The following is a 23,890-nucleotide window of genomic DNA, read 5'->3' as shown; positions in this document are numbered from 1 at the left end:
GTCACGAATAGAAATAAATGAGTATGATTCAATAGCTATTATGATGGTGTGATAGGGTGATTAATACTGGGAGAAATGGTATTGGATGTTCCAAAAGCATAGGTAAAAAGGAAAAGGAGATGGAATAGCTTTGTTAATAAAGGAGTATTTTGGTGCAGTGGCAAGTAGTGATCCAGATACAACAGATTGTGATGTGGAATCAGTTTAGATAGTAATAGGGAATAGTAAGGGAAAATGTCATGGGTGGGAGTCATCTGTGAACCTCTGTAGAGTGCCTCATTGCAGGAGAAAGTACAAGTCAGGAAAGTATAGAGGTGTGTAAGAATGCACCATAATTTTCATATATCATGTAACCTGCATATTAACTGGATAAATCAAACACGGAGGACAAATTTGTGGACTGCATCTGGAATTGCTTCTTAGCGCAGTCCGTTTCACAATAATTGTTTCAAAATGATTATTTAGGCGATTTTAAATCTAGTAATGTGTAATGAGCTATGATTAATAAGAGATCCCACAGTTGAGGACCCTCTGGATAGAGCGATCATAAAATGGTAGAATTTCAAATTCGGTCTGAGGGAGACCAATTTGGATCTCAAACGACTGTCCTCAAGCGAAATAAAGCCAATTACCGAACTCTGAAGAAAAGGTTGTCTCAAAGCTGGCTGGGGAAATAGACTAAGGGGAAGATCAGTAGATGAGTCAATGCAGAGGTGGAAGTAGCTAGTTCACAAGGTTCAAAATATTTATTCGTCAAAAAGAACTCATTGAAATGGATGAACCACCTGTTGTTAACAAAAGCAGTCAAGGAAAGAACCTAATGAAAAACTAAGGCAGCGAAAACTAGTGGTAGGCCAGAGGTTTTGGATTTCTTTTAGGAAACCAGCAACAGATGACTTAAAAGTGAACTAAAAGGGAGAAAATTGATCATGAAAGTACATTGGCACGAAATATTAAAACAGGCAGCAAGAGATTCTATGCACATATAAATAGAGAGTAACTAAAGTGGGTGTGGGGCTCTTAGACGTTGCAACTGGGGATTCGATAAGGGGGAGCAGGGAAACAGCAGACTTTTTAAACTTACATTTTGTGTCAGTCCTCTTGTGCAGGGCATTATAAACATCTCAAAGATACCAGAGAAGCAAGATGCTAATGGGAAGAAGCGTCTTGTAACAATTACAAAGGACGAAGTATTTGACACACTAATGAACTGAGGACAGGCAAGTTGTCAGGACTGATAGCTTGTAGCCAAGGATTTTAAAAGGAAGTGGCTGCAAAGATAGTGGAGGTGTTGGTAAAAATATTCCAGAACTCACTGAATTTGGGAAGGGTTCCTATGGTTTAGCAAATTGTGAATATGCCTCCTCCATCCCATTTAAGAATGGGGGAGACAAACAGCAAGAAACTAAAGGCCGGTTAACCTAGCATCTGTCATTGGCAAAATGCTACAGTCCATTATGAAGAACAAAATAGAGTATTTAGCAAAACTTAGCACAAAAGCTTTGTGAAAGGAAAGTCACTTTTGACAAATTCACAAAAGTTCTTTGAGGACATAGGGAAACTGGTAGATGTAGTGTATTTTGATTTCCTGAAGGCATTTGATGAATGCCGCATTAAAGGCTATTTCAGAAGATATGAGCTTACAGTATGAGAGGTAATGCATGAGCATGGATTGATAATTGGTTAATACACAGAAAACAGAGAGTCGCAATTGATGGATCTTTTTCAAAACTGTAACTAATGGAGTGATCCAAGGATTGACTATTCACTGCCTATTAATGACTTGGAAGAAAGGGCAGAGTGTACTGTATCCAAGTTTGCCGACCACTCAAAGTAGTTGGGAGGACATGTTGTGATGAAGACACAAGGAATCTGCAAGAGGATATAGATAGATTGAGCAAGTGGATAAAAACTTGGCAGATAGAGTTTAATGTAGGAAGAATCAAAAGGCAGACTACAATGTAAATAGGAAATACCCCCAAAAAGTGTAGAGGTGTTGTATTGCATGAAACACAAAGTATATAAGAGCAGCAAGTAATTAAAAAGGCAAATGGAAGTTTGGTCTTCATTATTAAGAAGTTGGAGTTTAGAAACAAGGAAGTCTTGTCACAGCTGTACAGGAGGTTGGTGGCACTGTGTACCTGGAAGAGTGCACAGTTCTGGCCCCTATGTTTTAAAATAGAGATGCAGAATTAGAGTTAGTGCAAAAGAGACTCATTCAACTAATTCCTGGGACGAAGGAACTAAATTGTTTGTTAGAGGCATTTGTTCATTAGAGTTTGGAAGAATGGAGAGGTGTTCTTCCTGAAAGCTACAAGATTCTGAGGGTAGATGTTGAGAACATATTTACACTCGTGCAGAAATCTCACACTAGGGGACATAATTATAGAATCAGGAGACACTCATTTACAGCTGAGATACAAAGGAATTTCTTCCCTCAGCATAGAAAATGTCAGAAATTTCTCTACCCCGGAGACTTGTGGAGGCTGGTTGAAAATATTTAAAGATTTTGTAGATTTTTTTAAAAATATCATCCTATGAGGAGCTGAGGCCGAGGGCAGATCAACCTTAATATTTTTAAATGGTGAGATAGGTTTGAATGGCTGCATGTTTCACTTCTGCACCTATTTCTTACATTCTTATGGTCTAAATCTTCCACGTGCCCAGTTAGTCCACATTTTGGACCCGTACAGTCAGCTCACGTGTTTGCTTACAAAAGGGTGTTATTATAAATGCGCTACGATGAATTCAACGTAGCAGGGACATTGGAGGAGCACACATTTTGCTAGAACTGCATCACTGCTTTGATTTAACATGTGTGAATATTCAATTACTTGCTGCAGTCATTAATACGCTATTCAATTACCCAACTCATTAATTGGGACAGCCTTGGTCTTTGTCGCTTCCGTCTAATGTAATTATAGATGCAAAGAGTGAAGATATAGTTAAAATGATTGTGGTAAGGTTACTGAAGCATTGTGGAGGTGTGATTCCAATCTCTATCGCAATTTAGTCCTTCTTTATAATTAGTCAATCTCCTTTTGAACTGTAGGCTTCAACTGAAGTGAGGGTAGAGGAAGATAATTAGACTCGGGTGTGCAGGTGTAATTCAGTCCGCATTTTAAATTTGCACTACTACTTAATCTTTACATTATTAATGTAGAAATAAAAAAATCATGAAGGGGGGGTACTTGAGTCAATCTGCAGTATTGTTTAATGTATTGTGCTGTATTTACAATCTTCAACCAGTGATGGCGCTGCTACAAACATCCCAGGAACCTCTTTGCAAATAATAACCTAACGTTGTAAGTCTTACTCTCAGGGTTGACAGTTTGGTTTTTAGTAATTTTTATTTTATTCTTAAAGTTATATCATATGATGTTGCACCCCAAACAGCCACGTCTAGTCTAACACTCATTTTACCTCCATCTCCAATATTTTTTGAACCAATCAAGTATTCAACACGCAAATCTGCAGAAAATTCTTGATCTCCACCATGCTGCCCAGAGCAAAGTGCGAACGATTAAGTTTTGGGAATGCTAGGACAATCCTGGAGAGCTGGTAATCTTTGAGTACTGTTGAGATCCTGCTCAGAAACCTCCTGAAAATATTGACAAGATTCTCGTGGTTTGTCAGTTATTAATTAGGCATCTCTTGTAAATTATTAAATTCCCTTTGGGACCTGCTGACAAATACTTCACACATTCCGGGACTAATTGTTCTAATCCTGAAAGACAATATCAGCTAAGCAAAGGAAACCAATGAGCTAATTACAGTAAATACATCCCTTATCTGTATACAGTTTCACAATTATTTATTGGTTAAAGGAAGAGCTGCCAGTTCTTCTAGGAGCATTAACAATGTGCCAAAGCACTCTGCAACCTGTGAAACATTTCAAAATGTCGCCGTAGTTATGATGTTGGTTAAATTTCAGATAGAATCAAATTCACCCACTTTTCCTTTGAAATAGTGGCCATGAAGTTTTCCATATCCACCTTCAAGGGCAGGCCTGGCCTAAATTGATATGTCATGAAAGATGGCATTTCTGCCATGGCAGTGTGCATTCAGTACAGCACTAGGAATGTCAGGCTGGATCATCTGCTGAAGTCCTGGAGTGGGACATGAACTCACAGCCTTCTAACACACACTGGAATGTTACCCACTGAGCTACAGTTAAAACCTGTCACAGGCACTTGTACACCGTACATTAATACACCAACCATGACTGGAAAATTGGTGATTTTGATAACTTGGAACACCCCCTTCCCAGGATTCCACTCTGCTCCTTTGAAACATAGAAAACAGGTGCAGGAATAGACAATCTCAAGCCTCCATTGCCATTCAACACGATCATGGTTCATCCTCCAATTCAGTGCTCTCTTCCTGCTTCCTCCCATTCCACGTGATCCCTTTATCTCTATATTATATGTAACACTTTCTCAAAGACAATTGGTTTTATTCAAACTGTACGTGTATTGCTGTCCCGCTCAGACAGTGAGTATTTCTGATGATTGTTGTTGTAAAATGAAGTATTTTTATGGAGAATCCTTCATGTATTACTTATCCTTGAAGTGTGAAATTTTATGGCCCAGTCTTTCCAGATGCTTGCAGTAAATTATTGTCATGTTGAAATTAAATGGTAAAATCTTTACTTGAAAATCTATTTGCCTCATGGCTAGAAGAGAATGAGAATTTTTCAAACATTTCAGTGCAATAAACATTTCGGCCAAGACTTTCTCTTTTTGAGCCAAACTGTGAAGGCAGAGGTATTATGTATTGATCAACTTGCCACCCATGCTACTGTGAAAGCCGGCCATATTGTGTGCCAATCATTGCATTAAGAGCTATCCAGCAAGCTTCTTAGCTATCACAGGCTACAATTGTGACGTCCTGCCTTGCCAGAAAACTACTGGCCAGTCTGAGGCCTGCAGCTTCCAGTCGCAAAGACCCTCGGCTGAGGCCTACTCTCCAGAAGATCCAACAGCAAGAAGTTAGATCGTTTTCTTTTGCTTCCAGAAGGCCACAGAGAGAGGGCAGTCAGGAGATCTACACGAAGGGCAGGAAGGTCAGTGGCTTCCAAAGGCCACCCCTTGCATCCCCCTACCTCAACCTTCCCTCGACTTGTCCCACAGTTGAGCCAAATAGAGGCCACCCCAATCCCTGCCCAAAGCGCCAGGTATGTTTCCCTGGTTACCCAAAGTATTTGGATGGCTAATGATGAGACCCTAAGGTGGCCATTAATTGATCACTTAGGGGCCTTAATTGCTGGCAAGTTGAGAAAGGCCCTAGTGGAGCTTCTGGTCCAGCACATAGTGGCAAGAAGTGGGAGAGATTCTCTCTGGGACCACTTCATTCAATTATTTCCCCTTCTTGCTACCTTTATCTCACTTCCTACCAGGAAGGCAACACTATGACTTTGTTTTTCACTTGTTTTTGAGGTCATGGTTGTTAAAGTTGCTGGGACTGAAGTGAATTTGTTCCAGTACCTGAAAATAATGGAGAGGTTGTAAACTGTCTAGTCCGGTGTCAGACGAACGGTTGAGAATAAGGTCTCCTCATTCTCCTCCTTGTTATGAAATCCCTCCATGGTCATACCACTTTTTATAATCACCCCCGACAAACCATTAATATCTCTGCACTTCTCTCATTCTGCCCGCCTAAGCAACTCCGATTTGAATCATTACAATTTGCCTTTAACTGGCTGGCCCTAAAGCTCTAGAACTCCTTCCCTAAGTGTTTTTTGTGCCTCCAAACCTCATTCCTCTTTGAATAAGGTGCTGTTCAAAACTTAACTCTTTGACCAAACTTTTGGTCATCCTACGTGACTCAGTGTCATAAGTTCTTTTATGATGTACCGAGTTACAAAATCTTAGATAAAATGTTGAAAAATAAAGAAATAAGTTAAGAATATAATTATTTGGCTAAAGCAATTTGTGGCTTATTTGGTCCTGAATGGCTGATCAGCAACCTGCCTTTATGGGGGCAGTGGAGGGGTCAGGACAGATGGTCGCTGACATCAGATAAACCCATGCATCAATGTGATGATGTCAGAAAAAGGTGTTCTTTCATGTTGCATTTCTTGTAAGATCAATAACATTTGTTCCAGAATGCGAGTGCAGACTTTCAATTCAGTGAATCTATTTTGCACTGTTCAGTTCCTTTAATAAAACTGATGGAATCTCATAAAGCCCTTGCCACTGTTCGACCTTCTTTGAACCTCTGCCCCTTCTCTGTTGGCATTCATACTTTGAGGAAGGATATTGAAGCCTTGGACAGTGTGCGAAGGAGATTCCTCTGATATGGTTCCAGGATTGAGAGGTTTTGATCATGCAGTGAGACTGAAGAATTTGGAGGTACTATCCTTAAAGCAGCGAAGGTTATGAGCAAATTTGATAGAGTTGCTCAAAACTGAATAGTTTCTGATAGATAGGAGAAACAGTTTCCAGTGGAAGAAGGGTTGGTAAATAGACAGTACAGATTTGAAGTAAGTGGCAAAAGAACCCAAGGTGATGATGAGGGAATTTTCTTTTTACTCATTTAGTAAAATGACTGCCCGAAAAGGCAGTGGAGGAAGATTCAAAGTTCTGATCAAAACCTGAAATTGTTGAAAGGAAACAAAGGGAGAAAAAGCAGAGGAGTAATAGTAATTATAAAGTTCCACCAGTGAGTTGGCCCAGTAATGAAACAGTGGGTTGAATTACTGCCTGGTGTACTGTATGTTTCTACAAGTTGTGGTGTTCCATTGTTGCTGCATCCTCAGGCATGTAAAGCCAGTGTCTTTTCTCTGCTACCTGACCCTTACCAGAGCAGCATTAGGTAATTGGGATTTTGGTGTTTGCTGGATTTCCAATTGCTGGCTTCTCAAAGAACTTCCAATCTTGTTTCAAACCTCATATTTTGTCCAGTAATTAGGGCTGATTACTCATCCCTCCTTGCCATATCCATACATCTTCCTTCCAAGCCAGCAAGCTTTTGTTTGAGTTACTCCTTTCCCTCTGAATTCTGGTCCCTTACTGAGGTATGCCAAAGGGTGTGTTACAAACCCTAGTTGTTAGGATTCCACTTTTTTAAAATGAGCCCGGTTCAGATGAAATAAATAGGAGAGTTTGTTCACAAAATATTCAAAACATGGGAAATTGCTTCATTCACAATCCTACTAACACAAGGGTGGGTTACCTGGAGGGCTGGTTTGCAATGCAAAATGCAAATACTGTGGATTCCACTTCCCACACCCAATTGAGCTCACTGTGAAGACCCCAGCTTGTCAGTCTCCCTTGCCTGAGATTTGGTCTCTGGCAGAAAAGGGTTTTTTGATCCTCCAAATGTCAGACCGAGATGACGTTACCAAGCTATTTATTTCAGCTCTTCAGCATCCATACTACTTTGCTTCTATTTGGGTAATTTGCAATTCCTTTGTGATGATCTTTGTGTAAGTCAGGATGTCTACAGTCACGATAGACAGCAGGCCAAAGTCGCTAGGAATTGAGGAGGAATTGATGAACTGGCTTTACAAGAAAGTTCTGGAGGATTCCAGCCAATTCAGTCAGGTGATTATAACAGCCAACTTCAGAATTTGACAGTGTTGGCCATTTCTTTTATTAAAAAAATAGCTTCAGACAGAAGAAGCATGAGGAGAGATAATGGGAACTGCAGATGCCGGAGAATCTAAGATAACAAAGTTTGGAGCTGGATGAACACAGCAGGCCAAGCAGCATCTTAGGAGCACAAAAGCTGACGTTTCGGGCCTAGACCGAATGCTGCTTGGCCACCTGTGTTCATCCAGCTCCACACTTTGTTATCTTGAATCATGAAGAGAATATCTTTTGCTCAATAACAAACATGATTCCTCTTTGCGCCCTCAAGCCATTGCGGCAATCATGCTGTTTCAGAAAGTTGACTGAAGCACGTACTCTAGAGACATAGAGTCATACAACGTAGAAACAGGCCCTTCTTCAAACTGCACTAATCCCATTTTCCTGCATTTGATCCATAGCCTACTGTTCCCCAGCATTTGAAGTGCTCATCCATATGCTTCTTAAATGTCGTGAGACTGTCTGCTTCCATTATCCTCTCAGGCAGAGCGTTCCATGTTTGTACCACCTGCTGGATGAAAAAGTTGTTTTCCTCAGAACCCCTCTGAACTAATCACTCCCCACCTTAAACTTATGCCCTGTGGTCCTAGCTATGACTGCCTTGGGGAAAAGATTCTCACAGTGTACCCTATCTATACCTGCCATAATTTTGTACACCTTAATCCGATCCCTGCCTCAGCCTCTGCTTTGTTGTCTATATGGGTTTGAAGTGCTGATGAGCTGCAGTTGAGTCTTAGAGTCATTTCATAGAATCATAGAATCCCTACAGTGTGGAAACAGGCCCTTCGGCCCAACAAGTCCACAGCGACCCTTGCAGCATCCCACCCAGACCCATCCCCCTCTAAACCAACTAATCTACAGACCCCTGAACACTATGGGAAACTTACTTTAGCCAGTCCACCTAACCTGCACATCTTTGGACCATGGCAAGAAACCGGAGTACTTGGAAACTGGAGATTTTTCCCTGTGAGATTTCTGATGCCAAGCAACTTTTAGTTCTAGAGGTATGCAGTAGAATGAGGCAGTGTCACAGTGATTGGTTCTTTCAGATTGTTTTTGCTGCAATATGATTATGAGGATCTTGTTTCAATGGAATGAGATGGGAAAGATAAGTATGTTTGTCCCACATTTCTCTCAGAAAACGAACACCTCAAAGCATTTTCTCAGCAAAGTAGCGAAGGAATGCGAAGAACATATATCAAAGGAGCTGTCAGACAGTGTTTTATATTTTAGCAAGCTTTTGAATTTGAAGAGGAAGTCAGCATGGAAAAGAACTTTTGGAAGAAAGGCCACGAGGGAAGGAAAGAATTAGTAAACAGGACAGCTGTCACCAGCATTGAATTATGCCTGGGTGTTGCTTTCTTTGAGATGGAAACATGGTCGTTCAATTTACAAAGAGCAGGAATTGTCCACTTGGTCCCCTGAGATTGCTTTGTTACTTAATAAAATCATGGCTTATCAGGATGTAATGACAAATCCACAATCCTATCTATCCTTGATAATCTTTCACCTCTCTCACTTAGCAAGAATGTAACTACCTTAGCTTTAAAAAAATCTCGCCTCCATGACCTTTTCAGGAAGAGAGTTCCAAAGAACTTGCGACGCATTTGAGAAAAAAAGAATTGCCTCATCTGTTTCATTTGAGCAACACCTTATTTTCAGACCCCTAGTACTCCCATGAGCAAACATCATCTGCACATCCACTGCATCAAGACTCCTCAGGATCTTCTACATTTCAATCGTCATCTCTCACTCTTCCAAACTCCAGTAGATACATGCCCAGCCGATCCAACCTTTTCTTATAAAGCAACCCACCCATTCCAGGATAACAAGGTGTGGAGCTGGACAAACACAGCAGGACAAGCAGCATCTTAGGAGCAGGGATGCTGACGTTTCGGGCCTAGGCCAAGGCCAGAAACATCAGCTTTTGTGCTCCTAAGATGCTGCTTGGCCTGCTGTGTTCATCCAGCTCCACATCTTGTTATCTCAGATTCTCCAGCACCAGCAGATCCTATTGTCTCCCCACCCATTCCAGGTATTAGTTGCTGAACTACGTGAGGCACATTTGCATCTTTCCTTAAATAAGGTGACTAGCTTTCTGTAAGATGGCGGTAGAGTAGGACTTCCGAGCCTGGGATCCACTTACTTAACCTGTCCATATCTTTCTGTAGCAGTTCTCACATCCTTTTTACAATTTACTTTCCGACCTATCTTTGTGTCATCAGCAAATTTGGCAGCCAGACCTTCCATCCCTTCATCCATTTGTATAAATTGTGAACAGTGAGGGCGCAGCACTGATCCCATCTACAGAGGAGCACTCAACCACATTATTGGACCATTGAGAGGCTTAAAAAACCTTCAAGAAACAGGAAGAGACACCTGCTACAGGGCAATCTGTAGTTGTCCCTTTATCCCCTGGATAGGCAGGGCCAGCCAGATGACCTATTCGGGGCCCAGCTTGCCAATGAGACTCCACCTGCAGGCAGTTGAGATGAACTCACTGCATCATGATGATGAAGACCCGTTGGAAAACCCAGTCAGCTACCTGGAATTTATAGCGAGCACAATGTGTGAAGCCAGGCATGAAGAGGGTTGGTATAGTCAAGATTGGACATGACTAAAGCCATGGATGAGAGTTTCATACCTGAGAGTTGAAGGGCTAAATTGGCTGTAATGTGATTAATGAATGGCGGACGCTGTTTGGATAATGCAAACTTTCTACTGTTTGTATTGCAATGTTCCACTCCCTATAACACTACTTTCTATACCGCGAAGTCACACAAGGATGCCACTATTGTGTTATAGTAGAAATACCTGCACATGGTCTTGGTAATGGAGAGGATGTGGGATAGGAAACTATGCTCGGTACCACATGCACAAACACAAACATGCACAGATAGACATGCACTAACACATACGTGTACATACATGCATATTTCTTACAACAATGCCAACTTCAAATGTACTGAATTGACTCTAAAGCACTTTAATTGCCTAAAGCCATAAAAGGCATTCTGTGAATGCAAGTTCTTTGCTTTTTTAAAAAATATGTTCCTTTGGTGAGACTCTTATCTGGATCTGCCATTCATCATCTTTTGAGGAGGACAGACTCAACCTCTCAAATCTCTGGTTAACGTGTAAATCTAACTGAAGACCAGTTATAAAAGTGATGTTGGTTGGCTGATCTTAGAGAATGAATTGGTGCTGTGTTTGTATACATTTTATTTTGAGATGGTATCATTTATTATACAGGAAAATTATGGAGTGGATTCGAGAAATCATGGAGATTTTGTTCCGGTTTGCTGATTTCCAAATCACATTGAGCATATGTATTTTATTTGCTGTGGATACTGGAAATTTGAAATGAAAATAGAACTTCTGGAAATATTCAGGCAGCATTTCTGAAGAGAGAAAAGCAATTAAGATTTTATGTTATCAGACCAACTGAGTATTTCCAGAACTTCTCTTCATTTACCCCTGAACCTGTCTGACCAACATTTCTTGCTCTTCTCAGTTAGTCTCTGAGAAAGTGGTGTTGAATTGCCTTCTTAAACTGCTTTCTTTTTACATTTACTTCAGCTTTCCAGGATTCATAGTATTTTGCTTTGGTTTAAGTATCTTTTTTGGAAATTTGTGATTAATTATTGACATAGAGAGTTCAAATGTATACCACCTAAGGGCATCAGGCTTTTCTGTTTGAAAACCATTTACCAGCATCAGTGTTCCCTCTGCATAAAGCATTGAGTTCATGTTGCATACTGAGGCATAGAAAAGAAAGCATGAGCTATTCTTAGAGATATTGGGAACCGCAGATGCTGGAGAATCCAAGATAATAAAGTGTGAAGCTGGATGAACACAGCAGGCCAAGCAGCATCTCAGGAGCACAAAAGCTGACGTTTCGGGCCTAGACCCTTCATCAGAAAAGGGGGATGGGGAGAGGGTTCTGGAATAAATAGGGAGAGAGGGGGAGGCGAACCGAAGATGGAGAGAAAAGAAGATAGGTGGAGAGGAGAGTATAGGTGGGGAGGTAGGGAGGGGATAGGTCAGTCCAGGGAAGACGGACAGGTCAAGGAGGTGGGATGAGGTTAGTAGGTAGGAAATGGAGGTGCGGCTTGAGGTGGGAGGAATGGATGGGTGAGAGGAAGAACAGGTTAGGGAGGCAGAGACAGGCTGGGCTGGTTTTGGGATGCAGTGGGGGAAGGGGACGAGCTGGGCTGGTTTTGGGATGCTGTGGGGGAAGGGGAGATTTTGAAGCTGGTGAAGTCCACATTGATGCCAATGGGCTGCAGGGTTCCCAAGCGGAGCATGAGTTGCTGTTCCTGCAACCTTCGGGTGGCATCATTGTGGCACTGCAGGAGGCCCATGATGGACATGTCATCTAAAGAATGGGAGGGGGAACGGAAATGGTTCGCGACTGGGAGGTGCAGTTGTTTGTTGCGAACCGAGCAGAGGTGTTCTGCAAAGTGGTCCCCAAGCCTCCGCTTGGTTTCCCCAATGTAGAGGAAGCCACACCGGGTACAATGGATACAGTATACCACATTGGCAGATGTGCAGGTGAACCTCTGTTTAATATGGAAAGTCATCTTGGGGCCTGGGATAGGGGTGAGAGAGGAGGTGTGGGAGCAAGTGTAGCATTTCCTGCGGTTGCAGAGGAAGGTGCTGGGTGCGGTGGGGTTGGAGGGCAGTGTGGAGCGAGCAAGGGATTCACGGAGAGAGTGGTCTCTCCGGAAGGCAGACAAGTGTGGGGATGGAAAATTGTCTTGGGTGGTGGGGTCGGATTGTAGATGGCGGAAGTGTCGGAGGATGATGCGTTGTATCCGGAGGTTGGTGGGGTGGTGTGTGAGAACGAGGGGGATCCTCTTTGGGCGATTGTGGCGAGGGCAGGGTGTGAGGGATGTGTTGTGGGAAATGTGGGAGACGCGGTCAAGGGCGTTCTCGACCACTGTGGGGGTAATGTTGCGGTCCTTGGTCCACCCCTCTTGTCCACCAGCCCAGCCTGCCTTTGCCTCCCTAACCTGTTCTTCCTCTCACCCATCCCTTCCTCCCACCCCAAGCTGCACCTCCATCTCCTACCTACTAACCTCATCCCACCTCCTTGACCTGTCCGTCTTCCCTGGACTGACCTATCCCCTCCCTACCTCCCCACCTATACTCTCCTCTCCACCTATCTTCTTTTCTCTCCATCTTCGGTCCGCCTCCCCCTCTCTCCCTATTTATTCCAGAACCCTCACCCCATCCCCCTCTCTGATGAAGGGTCTAGGCCCGAAACATCAGCTTTTGTGCTCCTGAGATGCTGCTTGGCCTGCTGTGTTCATCCAGCTCCACACTTTGTTATCATGAGCTACTCTTACTTCCCTGAACACTGAAGGTCTGTGTTGCAAAAATGCTGTGCTGCAGAGAATAATCGAATTGTAGAGGGAAGCAAGGGGAAAGTGCTTTAATCCTTCAGGAGGACGATGGACATTTTGAAAAAGAAGTTGTTACTGGAGTGAATGTGAAAAAGGTGAGCACCTTAGATGTGGGGAGTGGGAGGGGAGCTCTGAAATAAATCAAGAGGAGGGGCAGGGGTGGAGAAGGTACGTGGGGTGGTGATAGGTGAGTGCAGGTAGGGTGTGGTGGGGATTGGTCAGTGAGGTGGGTGGGGTGGATAGATGGGAGAGAAAATGGACAGGTTGTGTCTCGCCAAGGAGGCTGGGGTGAGAGGAAGGGTTGGGGCCGGGGAGAAGATCACATGAGTGCTGATGTCATTGAGGGCCGGGTAACTTCCTCTTCCACCTATGTGACCACTCCAGCACACACCCCCAGTCCAGATGAAGTCTCCATCCCCGCTCCTGGCCCCAGCTCTACAGTCTGCCCCAGCCCCAAAACCTCCTGGGTATTCACCATTCCACCACCAAACCCACCCCACCCATAACACACTGACCTCCCCATCACTGAGGCTGAATGGTCAGTCCTCCTAAAAGGGCTGAGGACAAATTTTCCATTGCCTCAGCCTCCGTGCCTATTTCTTTGAACGGGAATCTAACCCACCCCCTTAACAACCCCTTCTCCCACCTCCAGCAAACTCCATCCCCCTGCAACACCCCCTCCTGGCCTCCTACCCGATTCCTTCAACTCAAACTGCTGCTGCTGCTACATCAATCGCTTGGATCTCTCCACCCCTCCCACTTATTCCAACTTCTCCCCATCGGAATGCGCAGCCCTCAGCTCCAACCCCAACCTCACTATTAAACCCATCTGACAAGGGGGGGGGGGTGCAGTAGTAGTATGGCTAACTGACTTCTACATCGCTGTGGCCAGACACCAATTCTCTGACGCCTCCACCTACTGTCCCCTCAGTCATGACCCAACCTCTGATCTCCAAGCCATCATCTCTCAGACAATCAACAACCTCATCACTTTGGGAGATCTCCTGTCCACAGCCTCCAACCTGATAGTTCCCCAACCCCGCACTGCCCATTTCTATCTCCTTCCCAAAATCCATAAATCAGACTGTCTTTGTTGACCCATTGTCTCTGCCTGCTCCTGCCTCACTGCCACAACTGCTTTGTTCCCCCTTTGATCCAGTAACTCCCTATCTATATCTGTGACACAACCCATGCTCTCCAGGACCCCCCCAACACCTCGTCTTCCCTATGGACATATGGTCCGTTTACACCTGTACCTTCCGTACAGAGGGCCTAAAAACCCTCTGCTTGTTCGTCTCCTGTAGGCCCAATGAGTTCCTCTCCACTGACACTCTCACTCACTTCGCAGAACTGGCCCTCACTCCCAAAAACTTTTCCTTTGATTCCTCCCACTTCCTGCAAAACAAAGGGTATCCGCATGGGCCCAAGCTATGCCTGCCTCTCCGTAGGATTTGTGGAACAGTCCCTCTTCCATAACAACACCGGCACCATCCCTCACCTTCTCCTCCGCTGTATTGATGACTGCCTTGTGCTCCAGCAAAGAGTTTGAACAGGTCATCAACTTCATCAACAACTTCCTCCCCATCCTCAAATTCACCTAGACCATCTCTGATACCGCCCTCCCCTTACTGGGCTTCTCCACCTCCATCTCTGGAAACCAACTCACCACTGACATCCATTTTAAGGCGACTGACTCCTGGAACTACCTCAACTATATCTCCTCTCCCCCTGCAAAAATGCTATCCCCTACTCTCAATTCCTTCGCCTCCACCGCATCTGCTCCCAGGATATCCCAGATGTCTTCCTACTTGAGGGACTGTAGTTTCCCTTCCTGTATAATTCAATGCCCTTAACCACATCTGATATTTCCCACACTTCTGCCCTCAAACCTCTTTCCCCCCCAACAATAAGGATAGAATCCCCTTAGTCCTCACGTACCAAACCACCAAACTCCAAATTCAACGCATCAGTCGCTGTAATTTCCGCCACTTGCAATCAGACCCCACCACCAAAAAGATATCTTCCTCCTCATCCCTGTCTGCTTTCCACAGGGGCCGTTCATTCTGCGATACCTTCGTCAGCTCTAAACTCCCCACCAATTTCTACACCACTCACAGTACATTTCCCTGCAACCGCAAGAGGGTCAACGCCTGTCCCTGCACCTCCCCAGCCCCAAACAATCCTTCCAGATCCGGCATAGATTCACCTGGTCTTTGTCCAACCTAAGCTGCTGCATCTGTTGCTCCTGATGTGGTCTCCTCCATATCAGGGAGACCAAACGCAGATGCAGCGACTGCATCGCAGAGCATCTGTGCTTTGTACACATTAACCAATCTGACCTTCTGGTTGCCATCCATTTTAATTCCCCTTTCCACTCCCTTGATATGTTCATCCTTGGCATTCTCCACTGTCAGAGTAAGGCCAAACATAAACTGGAGGAACATCACCTGATGTCTCACCTTGGGAGCTTATAGCCGAATAACCTCAACATTGACTTCACCAGCTTCAAAATCCCTCCATGCCCAGCCCTCCCCCTCCCCCTCACCTCCCTGACCTGATCTAACCTGTGCATCCTCCTACTCACCTATCTGCTCGACCCTTGCCACGGAACAAACAATAAACCCCTACCTGCATCCACCTGCCACCATCTCTCCCACCCTTTCCAAAGCCAGACCCCTCTTCCTTGATTTATTTCTGGGCTTCTCTCCCCCTCCCCAGTCCTGACAAAGGGTTTTGGCCTGAAACATTGACTTTCCCACTCCTGGGATGCTGTCTGACCTGCTGTATTTTTCCAGCTTCATACCTATTAACTCTGGCTTCCGGCCTCTGCTCCACACGCAGCCAACCATACACGCGCGCATGCGCATGCACACACACCCGCACACAGGCACACAACTACACACACACACAGATACAGACACGTGCACAAACACACACACATGCAGACACACACAAGTGCATGCCCACGCAGACACGTACACCCACACACACGGCCACAGACAGCCACACAAATGCTATACCCACACATACACACACTCACACACAAGCACATCCACACACATACCTGCACACAGACATACACACAAACCCACATGCATATAAACACAAACACACATGCGCACGCACGCTCACTCACATGCATACACATGTGCACACATACCCACATGCACACGCACATAGACACAGGTACACAAATGCATGCACACACAGAGACACACATCTACCCACACAGACACCCACATACACTCACACAAACACACACACATTCACACAGACAAACACATACACAGACAGACACATACAGCCACACAAACACACACGCACGGCCACACACACACACTGCCACATACAGCCACACAAACACACACCTACCACACACATGTACAAGCACACCATACACTCACCCCTACACAGACAGACAGACACACACACACACAAACACAAACACACACAGAGGCAAAAATACAGGTGCGCACACGCATAGACACACACCAAAAGCATGCACAGGCACACACCAAAAGCACATGCGTGCACACACACCCACATGCACGTGTACATACACACCCTCATGCACACACCCACATGCATTGGCACACAGCAGACAGACGCACGCATACACACCCACACAGACACACACCTACTCACATGCGCGCGCGCGCGCGCACACACACACACACACACACACACACACAGATGCAGACACCCATACACACGTGCACAAACACACACAGACACCTACACCCACCCACACACACAGAGACATGGTCAAACACAGCCACATAAACGCACACTCATGCACACATTCTCACACCCATACGCACACCAGCACACATCCACGTGCATACACCCACACACACCCCCACACCAGACAGACACACACAAACATCCACATGCATGCGCACACACCCACACGCACACATACCCAGACACACACACACACCCCCACACCAGACAGACACACACAAACATCCACATGCATGCGCACACACCCACACGCACACATACCCAGACACACACACACACCCCCACACAGTCACACACAGACACAGCCACACAAACGCACACTCACATACACATACTCGCACCCATACACACACAGACACACACCTATCCACACACACACACTCATATGCACACACCCACACACAGACCTAGACACCCACGCACACTCACGCAGACAAACACACACTTGCACATCCACAGACACGCTGACTCACACACACAAACTCTCACACACTCAGATTCACACACTCACAGACATTCACACTCAACACACAGATGCATGCCCACACATATACAACAGACACATATTCGCGCACACACACACAGACAGACAGACGACACACACATACGCGCACGCCCCACACACAGGGACACACGGACACACACGAAGATAACTAGACTGCTCTGCATTCTGTGGAATGCCCGTCAGTCTGAGAAAATGACCAATTGATTACCTCTTTAATTATGTAGATTGTTTACCCAGCTCCTCTTGACAGCCTACTTTTCCCAAGGCTTGCAAAACCGCCCAGGAATGAGATTTACTGTCCACCCAACTGAGACCCTTGGCATTCTGCCGGCATCACATCCCTCACCAAGTCTACCCGTCAGAAGGCAAATCAACGAATCAAATCTCGGCCAATATGTCTCAATTTCCTGACCTGTCTGAGTTCCCTTTGGAAGTTATAATGTGTTGCATGGTCAGTCGGTAAGCCAACTAAAGGATTGAGCAAAAATCCTTATCATCTACAGTACTGGACCAAAACCATTGACTTTTCAAAAACGTTGAAAAGTAAAGGAAAGGCAGTTGGGCTATCCTCTGGAAAAAATACACAGACATAGAGACATCTGCCTGGAACTATTGTTCAGCCTGAAAATCCAATTCACACTTTGACTCTAAGATAACAATCATGCAGACCTAACACTCTACACTGAAAGCTAGCACTTTTTACACTGCGGGCTACACACCTACACATCTTGGAACTCTGCAGATACCGGGCATTCAATTTAAATCACTATTCATTTGCAGAGATATTGGGCATTTAACCTGAATCAAGATACGTTCATACATATGGGTCCAGACCCGAAACGTCAGCTTTCCTGTTCCGCTGAAGCTGCCTGACCTGCTGTGTTTATCCAGCTCACACCTTGTTATCTCAGATTCTCCAGCATCGGCAATTCCCACTATCACTTAAGTTGGAGGTGCTGGTTTAGTGGTACCAGCGCTGGACTGTTAATCCAGAGACCCAGATAATGCCCTGGGGACCTGGGTTCGAATCCCCCCATGGCAGATGGTGGAATTTGAATTCAATAAATATCTGGAATTAACAATCTAATGATGACCGTGAACCCATTGTCAATTGTTGGGAAAACCAACGTGGTTCACTCATGTCCTTTAGGGAAGGAAACTGCCGTCTTTACCTGGTCTGGCCTACATGTGACTCCAGACCCACAGCAATGCGGTTGACTCTTAACTCCCCACTGGGGCAATTAGGGATGGGCAATAAATGCTGCCTGGCCAGTGACTCCCTCATCCCTCATGAATGATTAAAATGATAACTACCAGGAAGCCAATTGACCTCAAAAGGAACATCAGTAACACAATGGCCAACGCGGATTTGGCACAAAGATAACAGGCCCATAATTAGTATAACTGCAGGCCCCGATCTGACCTGAGAGAGCTATCTCACCAAGAGCTTATCGACACTGCTATCTCCGGTAGAGGAGTCCCGACAGCAATTCTGAAACCTACCGACACAGGCCGGTTCCGTACCATTGGAACCAACAGCAACTGACCACTACCTGCAGAACAAAGACGCGCCAATCTCCGAAAACCACCGACCCGTCTGATACAACAAAGCCTCAGACACATGCTGAGGTGAAAGCCGGCTTGCACAAACCGCCACAAAGTGAGGAAGACCAAAGTACTCAGCCACTCCATGTCCTACCGTATCAGTGGACTCAACACAGACTGACGGCCTACACCATCCAAAGTCTTCAGCGAGGCACTGAGTACAGCAAGCGGGAGCAGCCAGCTGTACTTCAAAATCACTTTTTTCCCCAGTGGTGAGTTAAAACTCCCGAGACTGCAAAGTATCCAACCTAGCTAGCAGGGAGGGGAAGGTGAGTGGTGACAGTGCAGGGAACCCCAAGGGTAGGAAGCCTGATAAAAGTTTCTGTGATCAACACAACTGTTTAGCTTCTAATAGTGTTTAACCTGTGTTTAATTGAATAGTGTATTTAGTTATTGTCCTCTGTATAGGTGATTTGCCAATTTCACTGTTTGAAATATTTACTTCTTTCATGTATTATACTTCCCTTCTGTATTTAATAAACGCAGAGATTCTTTTGCCCTGATACATCTGTCTCCTGCCTTCTTCATTTCACATTCCTAAATAAGTCTAGTGTCAGAACCAGGGATCTGGGGGGTGAGTCGAACCACCTAAAAAAATCACTGATCACAAACCAGAAGCCTACACAATATTGCTGTAAGACCCCTGGACTCTTCCTAATACTTCATTTCTCAGCACCGTTCAGAAATGATGGAGGATCACAGCAGGAAGCTTGATTTTGCACACAGCTTGGTGATCATGTAAATATTTCTCAGCAGCTCTGACTCCTGTTTGCTCTGTGTTGCAGGACACCGTGGTTTAATGGCTGGGGCTTCAACTTGCCCAGAGGCCAGTCTCTGTTGGACAAATGGAATCTAATTCCAGAGGGAATCGATATTCTCATGACACATGGACCACCATTGGGTAAGGGGTTAAAGCTGCTTCTTTATTTTAACATTCACAAGTAGCTCAGTGGGCAGCGCTTGTATTTCACTGACAGAAAATTGTGGATTCAGTTGCCATCCCAGCAGCTTGAGCACATATCCCACCTCTGTTTGCCAGTACATACAGTGCTTTGAGAGTGCTGCACTGTCAGGGGTGCCGTCTGTAGATGAGACCTTTAAATGAGATCATGTCCGCATTTCACAGGTGATGTACAAGATCCCAAGGCAGTATTGCAAAGAGCAGCCGGGGAGCTGGGTTTTGTTTTCCCTGAAAACAGCATCACAGAAACAGATTAACTCATCATTATCATATTACAAATATAAATGTAAAATACTGGAAATCGGAAATAAAAACAGTGCTGGAAATATCACTAGTATTTGTGGAAAAAGACATATCATACCAGACTCAAAACATTAACATTATTTGTGTCTCCACGGATGCTGCCAGACGTGCTGGGTTCCTCTAACACTTTCTGAGCTTATATTTAACCATGTTGCTGTTTGCCCACTGAATAAATTACTTTTGAAATTAGGTGAGGCCGCCCACAAAACGGGGTAGCTGATTTGTGCAGAGGGAGAAGCCGATGAGACAAGTGTCCAGACCATTTCTTTTATGGAGTGACTACACACTGCACATGCTCAGACAAAGCCAGAGATGTCACCTGATCACCACAGAAAATGACAGCACTGATCGTGGCCCTGTGCTTGGTGCGCCATAATGTCGTCAGCCACGCATATGCCACTGGCATGGGGCTTGGGCTCCAGCTGGAGGAGACTGCACGCTATCTCAGTGGGTAGGCCAGCAGCATTTGCGACAGCCCTGTCCACCATGTCGCCACCCGGAGAGCCATACAGAGACGGGAACTGCTGCTGTGTCTGTTCCCTCTCACCATCTCCCTCACCTCCCCATGACACCCCCTAATTCATCCCAAGTGCAGTTATTCACATCACTGTCACTTCCACCACTGCCATTTCCTTCCAGTACCTCGTGATGTTTGGTCATTGACAGAGCCCGTACTGTCTCTTTGTGCCCCCTGCTGGTGGCACTGGCATAAATGCATCATTTATTTTGGGTGTTATCTGGGGAAAGACTGTTGCGCATATACATTGCATACCGGAATGTGCTGATGACTGTATCATCTGCATCAAACAGGACACCAGGGAGAATCTCTTGCTGTTCTTTGAAGCAATGCCATGGGTTCTTTACATGCCCCAGAGAGGGAAGGAAGGGACTCAATTTAGCATCTCAGGTACATCAGCTCAATTGGACTTAAACCCACAACCACTTCTTAGAAACAGGAATGCTACCCACTGAGTTACACTGATATGTTACGTATAAAGATGAGATTATTGTCTCCATGATAACCTCAAATCTCCATTATAACCAGCAACAAAATGACACTGAAAAGATCGCATAATTGAAGGAATATGTACCTCCGATTTCTTGACCTAAAACTCAGCTTTCATTTAAAAGCAGAGATGTCAAACTTTAAAGATCATCCACAAGAACAAAAGTAAAGTTCTCCAGCCACCTATATCAAACAGAATTGGTTTGGCACACACGTGTCACCCTCCCCACGTGTACACGTGTCTGTCTCCCTGCCCCGTCACCCTGCCCCGCGTGTACACGCGCCTGTCACCCTGAAAAGGGGTTTACAAGAACAGAAATAAAGGTAGTCACTTCATACATCAGGATAAAGCTCCCCAGTGTAAAGGGCATTCTGTAGTTGCTTGTTAGACACCCTTTTGCTTCACAGTAACATTGCTGTTTCAGGAGTCAGAAACCTGTTTATACTGCACGCTGGATCGACCCACTGAGCAGAGACCACAGGTCCAGCTTGCAATTCTGGATTGACATCCAGTGGACATTATTATCTGCTGGGTGACCAATTCCCCTTGGAATGGATAATGCAAGCCTATAGAAACCACCCTCTGCAAAGGGAAACTGCCAAAAATAATAGCCGCTATCCTGCCATTTCTATAAATAAAGCTGCCTGCCTGCCTACACCCCATTGAATGATGAAGGCAGGTAGGTTTATCGGTAGGCCCAATTGATCCTTAATAGCTTACTGCATGTAATGGACAGGCTGTTCCTTTATGGAGGCGGGTTTGGGAAGGTTGGGAGCATAGTGGGCTGGGCCTCCTACATATTTTACTTACCTCCATGTCAAAAACACACTCAGAAAGGGTGTCTAATAGCCAGTCCAATGTTAGAGAAGCCCTGAACAGATAGTCCATGCAAACTTGATTATTTTTGAAAATCTTATTCATGAAAGCTGAGCCAAAGCTTTTAAAAAATCTCAATGCTTAATCACTTCTAAAAGCAAACTTCCATCAAGGCAAGCGAATCCTTTAATAGGCTCTTCAAGCTGTCTATCAAACTGTGGATTCAGAGATTCTCCTTGATGAGATTGTCATTGCTCTCAGAAATCAGCCAAACATTTATAAAGAGTCTGGGGAAACGTCATCCAAACACCTTTTGAATCTGTGACAGCCTGTCACTCAAAGCTATACATCAAATGTTTTTGTTTTATCTGTGAGTGAAGCCTGTAGCTTGTTTTTGTTTTCATTTTTAAAAGGCTGTCAACTAAAATAACTTCAAATGTTGACAGTTAAACAGACTTCACTGCCCCTTCAAAAATGTCTTGTGTTTACATACAGTTACAGCCATACTGCAGGTAAAGCCCTGGCGATAGCTAAAATAGGATCTATTTGAACTTGGCATTGTGGTGAAATGGCTTTGCTGAAATGGGATTTCCCTCATACATGAAACATATCAGAATCCCATACCTGCAAAAACTGCATCAATCAGATAGCATCTGTTCCAACTCAGGGTCTTCTCTCCAACCCTCTCCCTAGTTTAGAAAGATCCACTGTATCTCCACAGCTGTGTGCAAAACAGCACCAACATTTCATAGATCATAGAATCCCTACAGTGTGAAAACAGGCCCTTCGGCCAAACAAGTCCACACCGACGCTCGCCCAGTCCCACTCCCCTATAACCCACCTAATCTACACATCCCTGAACACTATGGGCAATTTAGCATGACCAGTCCACCTACCCAGCACATCTTTGGACTGTGGGAGGAAACCATACAGACATGGGAGAACATAAAAACTTCACAGGGACACCCAAGGGTGGAATTGAATCCGAGTCCCTGGTTCTGTGAGGCAGCAGCGCTAACTACTGGAGACTTAGTTTAAGAATTTTTCATTGTGGCCTTGGATGAACAAATTAAAGAAAAATAACACACTCTGAGTAACAATGCTGATCTTTTGTATTAAAAACGTGTAAACCTATCAAAATGCCCCCTCCCCGCCCCCGTAGAGGTGCTAGCTTCTGTCTGTAATTTGCCAGGGAGATGCTATATTATGCGCTGTGTTCCATATTGCAGCCTATGAGACTGTAAACCAGCTTCATCTCAATTCTGAGGAAGGGTCACTGGACCTGAAGCGTTGACTCTGACTTCTGTTCACAGACGCTGAGCTTTTCCTGCAATTTCAGTTTTTGTTTTCGTTTAAGAAGTCTGTTCTCTGAGGAAAGGTTGAGAAGATATGAAAGTAACAACAACTTATGCTCAATCTCAGCAATTACACTTGGTGGGCCTAACATGTGGCTCCACGTTACCAGCAACATAGTACATAGATCCTGTTTACTGTACTGTGCAACAGGGACAATCCCATTAATTCCTGAATCTAAGCTGTCATAAAAGGGATTAAATTAAACAACGCATTTCCAGTGTAACAGTAGGCTAAATGTCAGCATGGTGTAGTTCCATTATTAAGCAGGGCCCATTAGAAACAAATCCCATTGTATGGTTTTCATTTTATTTTTGGTTTCAGGTTTTCGAGACTGGGTTCCCAAAGAGTTACAGAGAGTTGGCTGTGTCGAGCTCTTAAACACAGTGCAGAGGCGAGTACGGCCAAAACTACACGTCTTTGGAGGAATCCACGAGGGTTGGTGAACTTTCTCAATCCCAAATGCACTTTTATAAATGGTTCTGGGAATACGACAAGATTTATAGTTAATGCACACCCGTCCCCCCCCAGTTGCCAAGAAGGTAGTTAGTGAGCATTTCTTTCTTTAGAGGCGTGTGTTTCCTTTTCACCTCTTG

The 23,890-nt window shown here is 44.8% G+C and overlaps 1 protein-coding gene across 7 annotated transcripts in view; it reads left to right on the top strand.

The window, feature by feature from the left end:
• Nucleotides 1-23,890, top strand: part of mpped2a (metallophosphoesterase domain containing 2a) — a 206,388-nt gene that overhangs the window by 147,333 nt on the left and 35,165 nt on the right. For all 7 annotated transcript variants that reach the window (XM_048545581.2, XM_059652114.1, XM_048545582.2 and 4 more), the window contains exons 5-6: nt 19,640-19,755; nt 23,619-23,732. In XM_048545581.2, the coding sequence (XP_048401538.2) occupies nt 19,640-19,755; nt 23,619-23,732 (230 nt within the window). The remainder of the gene's footprint in view (nt 1-19,639; nt 19,756-23,618; nt 23,733-23,890) is intronic.

Source organism: Stegostoma tigrinum, chromosome 17 (assembly GCF_030684315.1).
Source record: "Stegostoma tigrinum isolate sSteTig4 chromosome 17, sSteTig4.hap1, whole genome shotgun sequence".
Taxonomy (NCBI): domain Eukaryota; kingdom Metazoa; phylum Chordata; class Chondrichthyes; order Orectolobiformes; family Stegostomatidae; genus Stegostoma; species Stegostoma tigrinum.
This window is presented reverse-complemented; position numbering and strand designations above follow the sequence as displayed.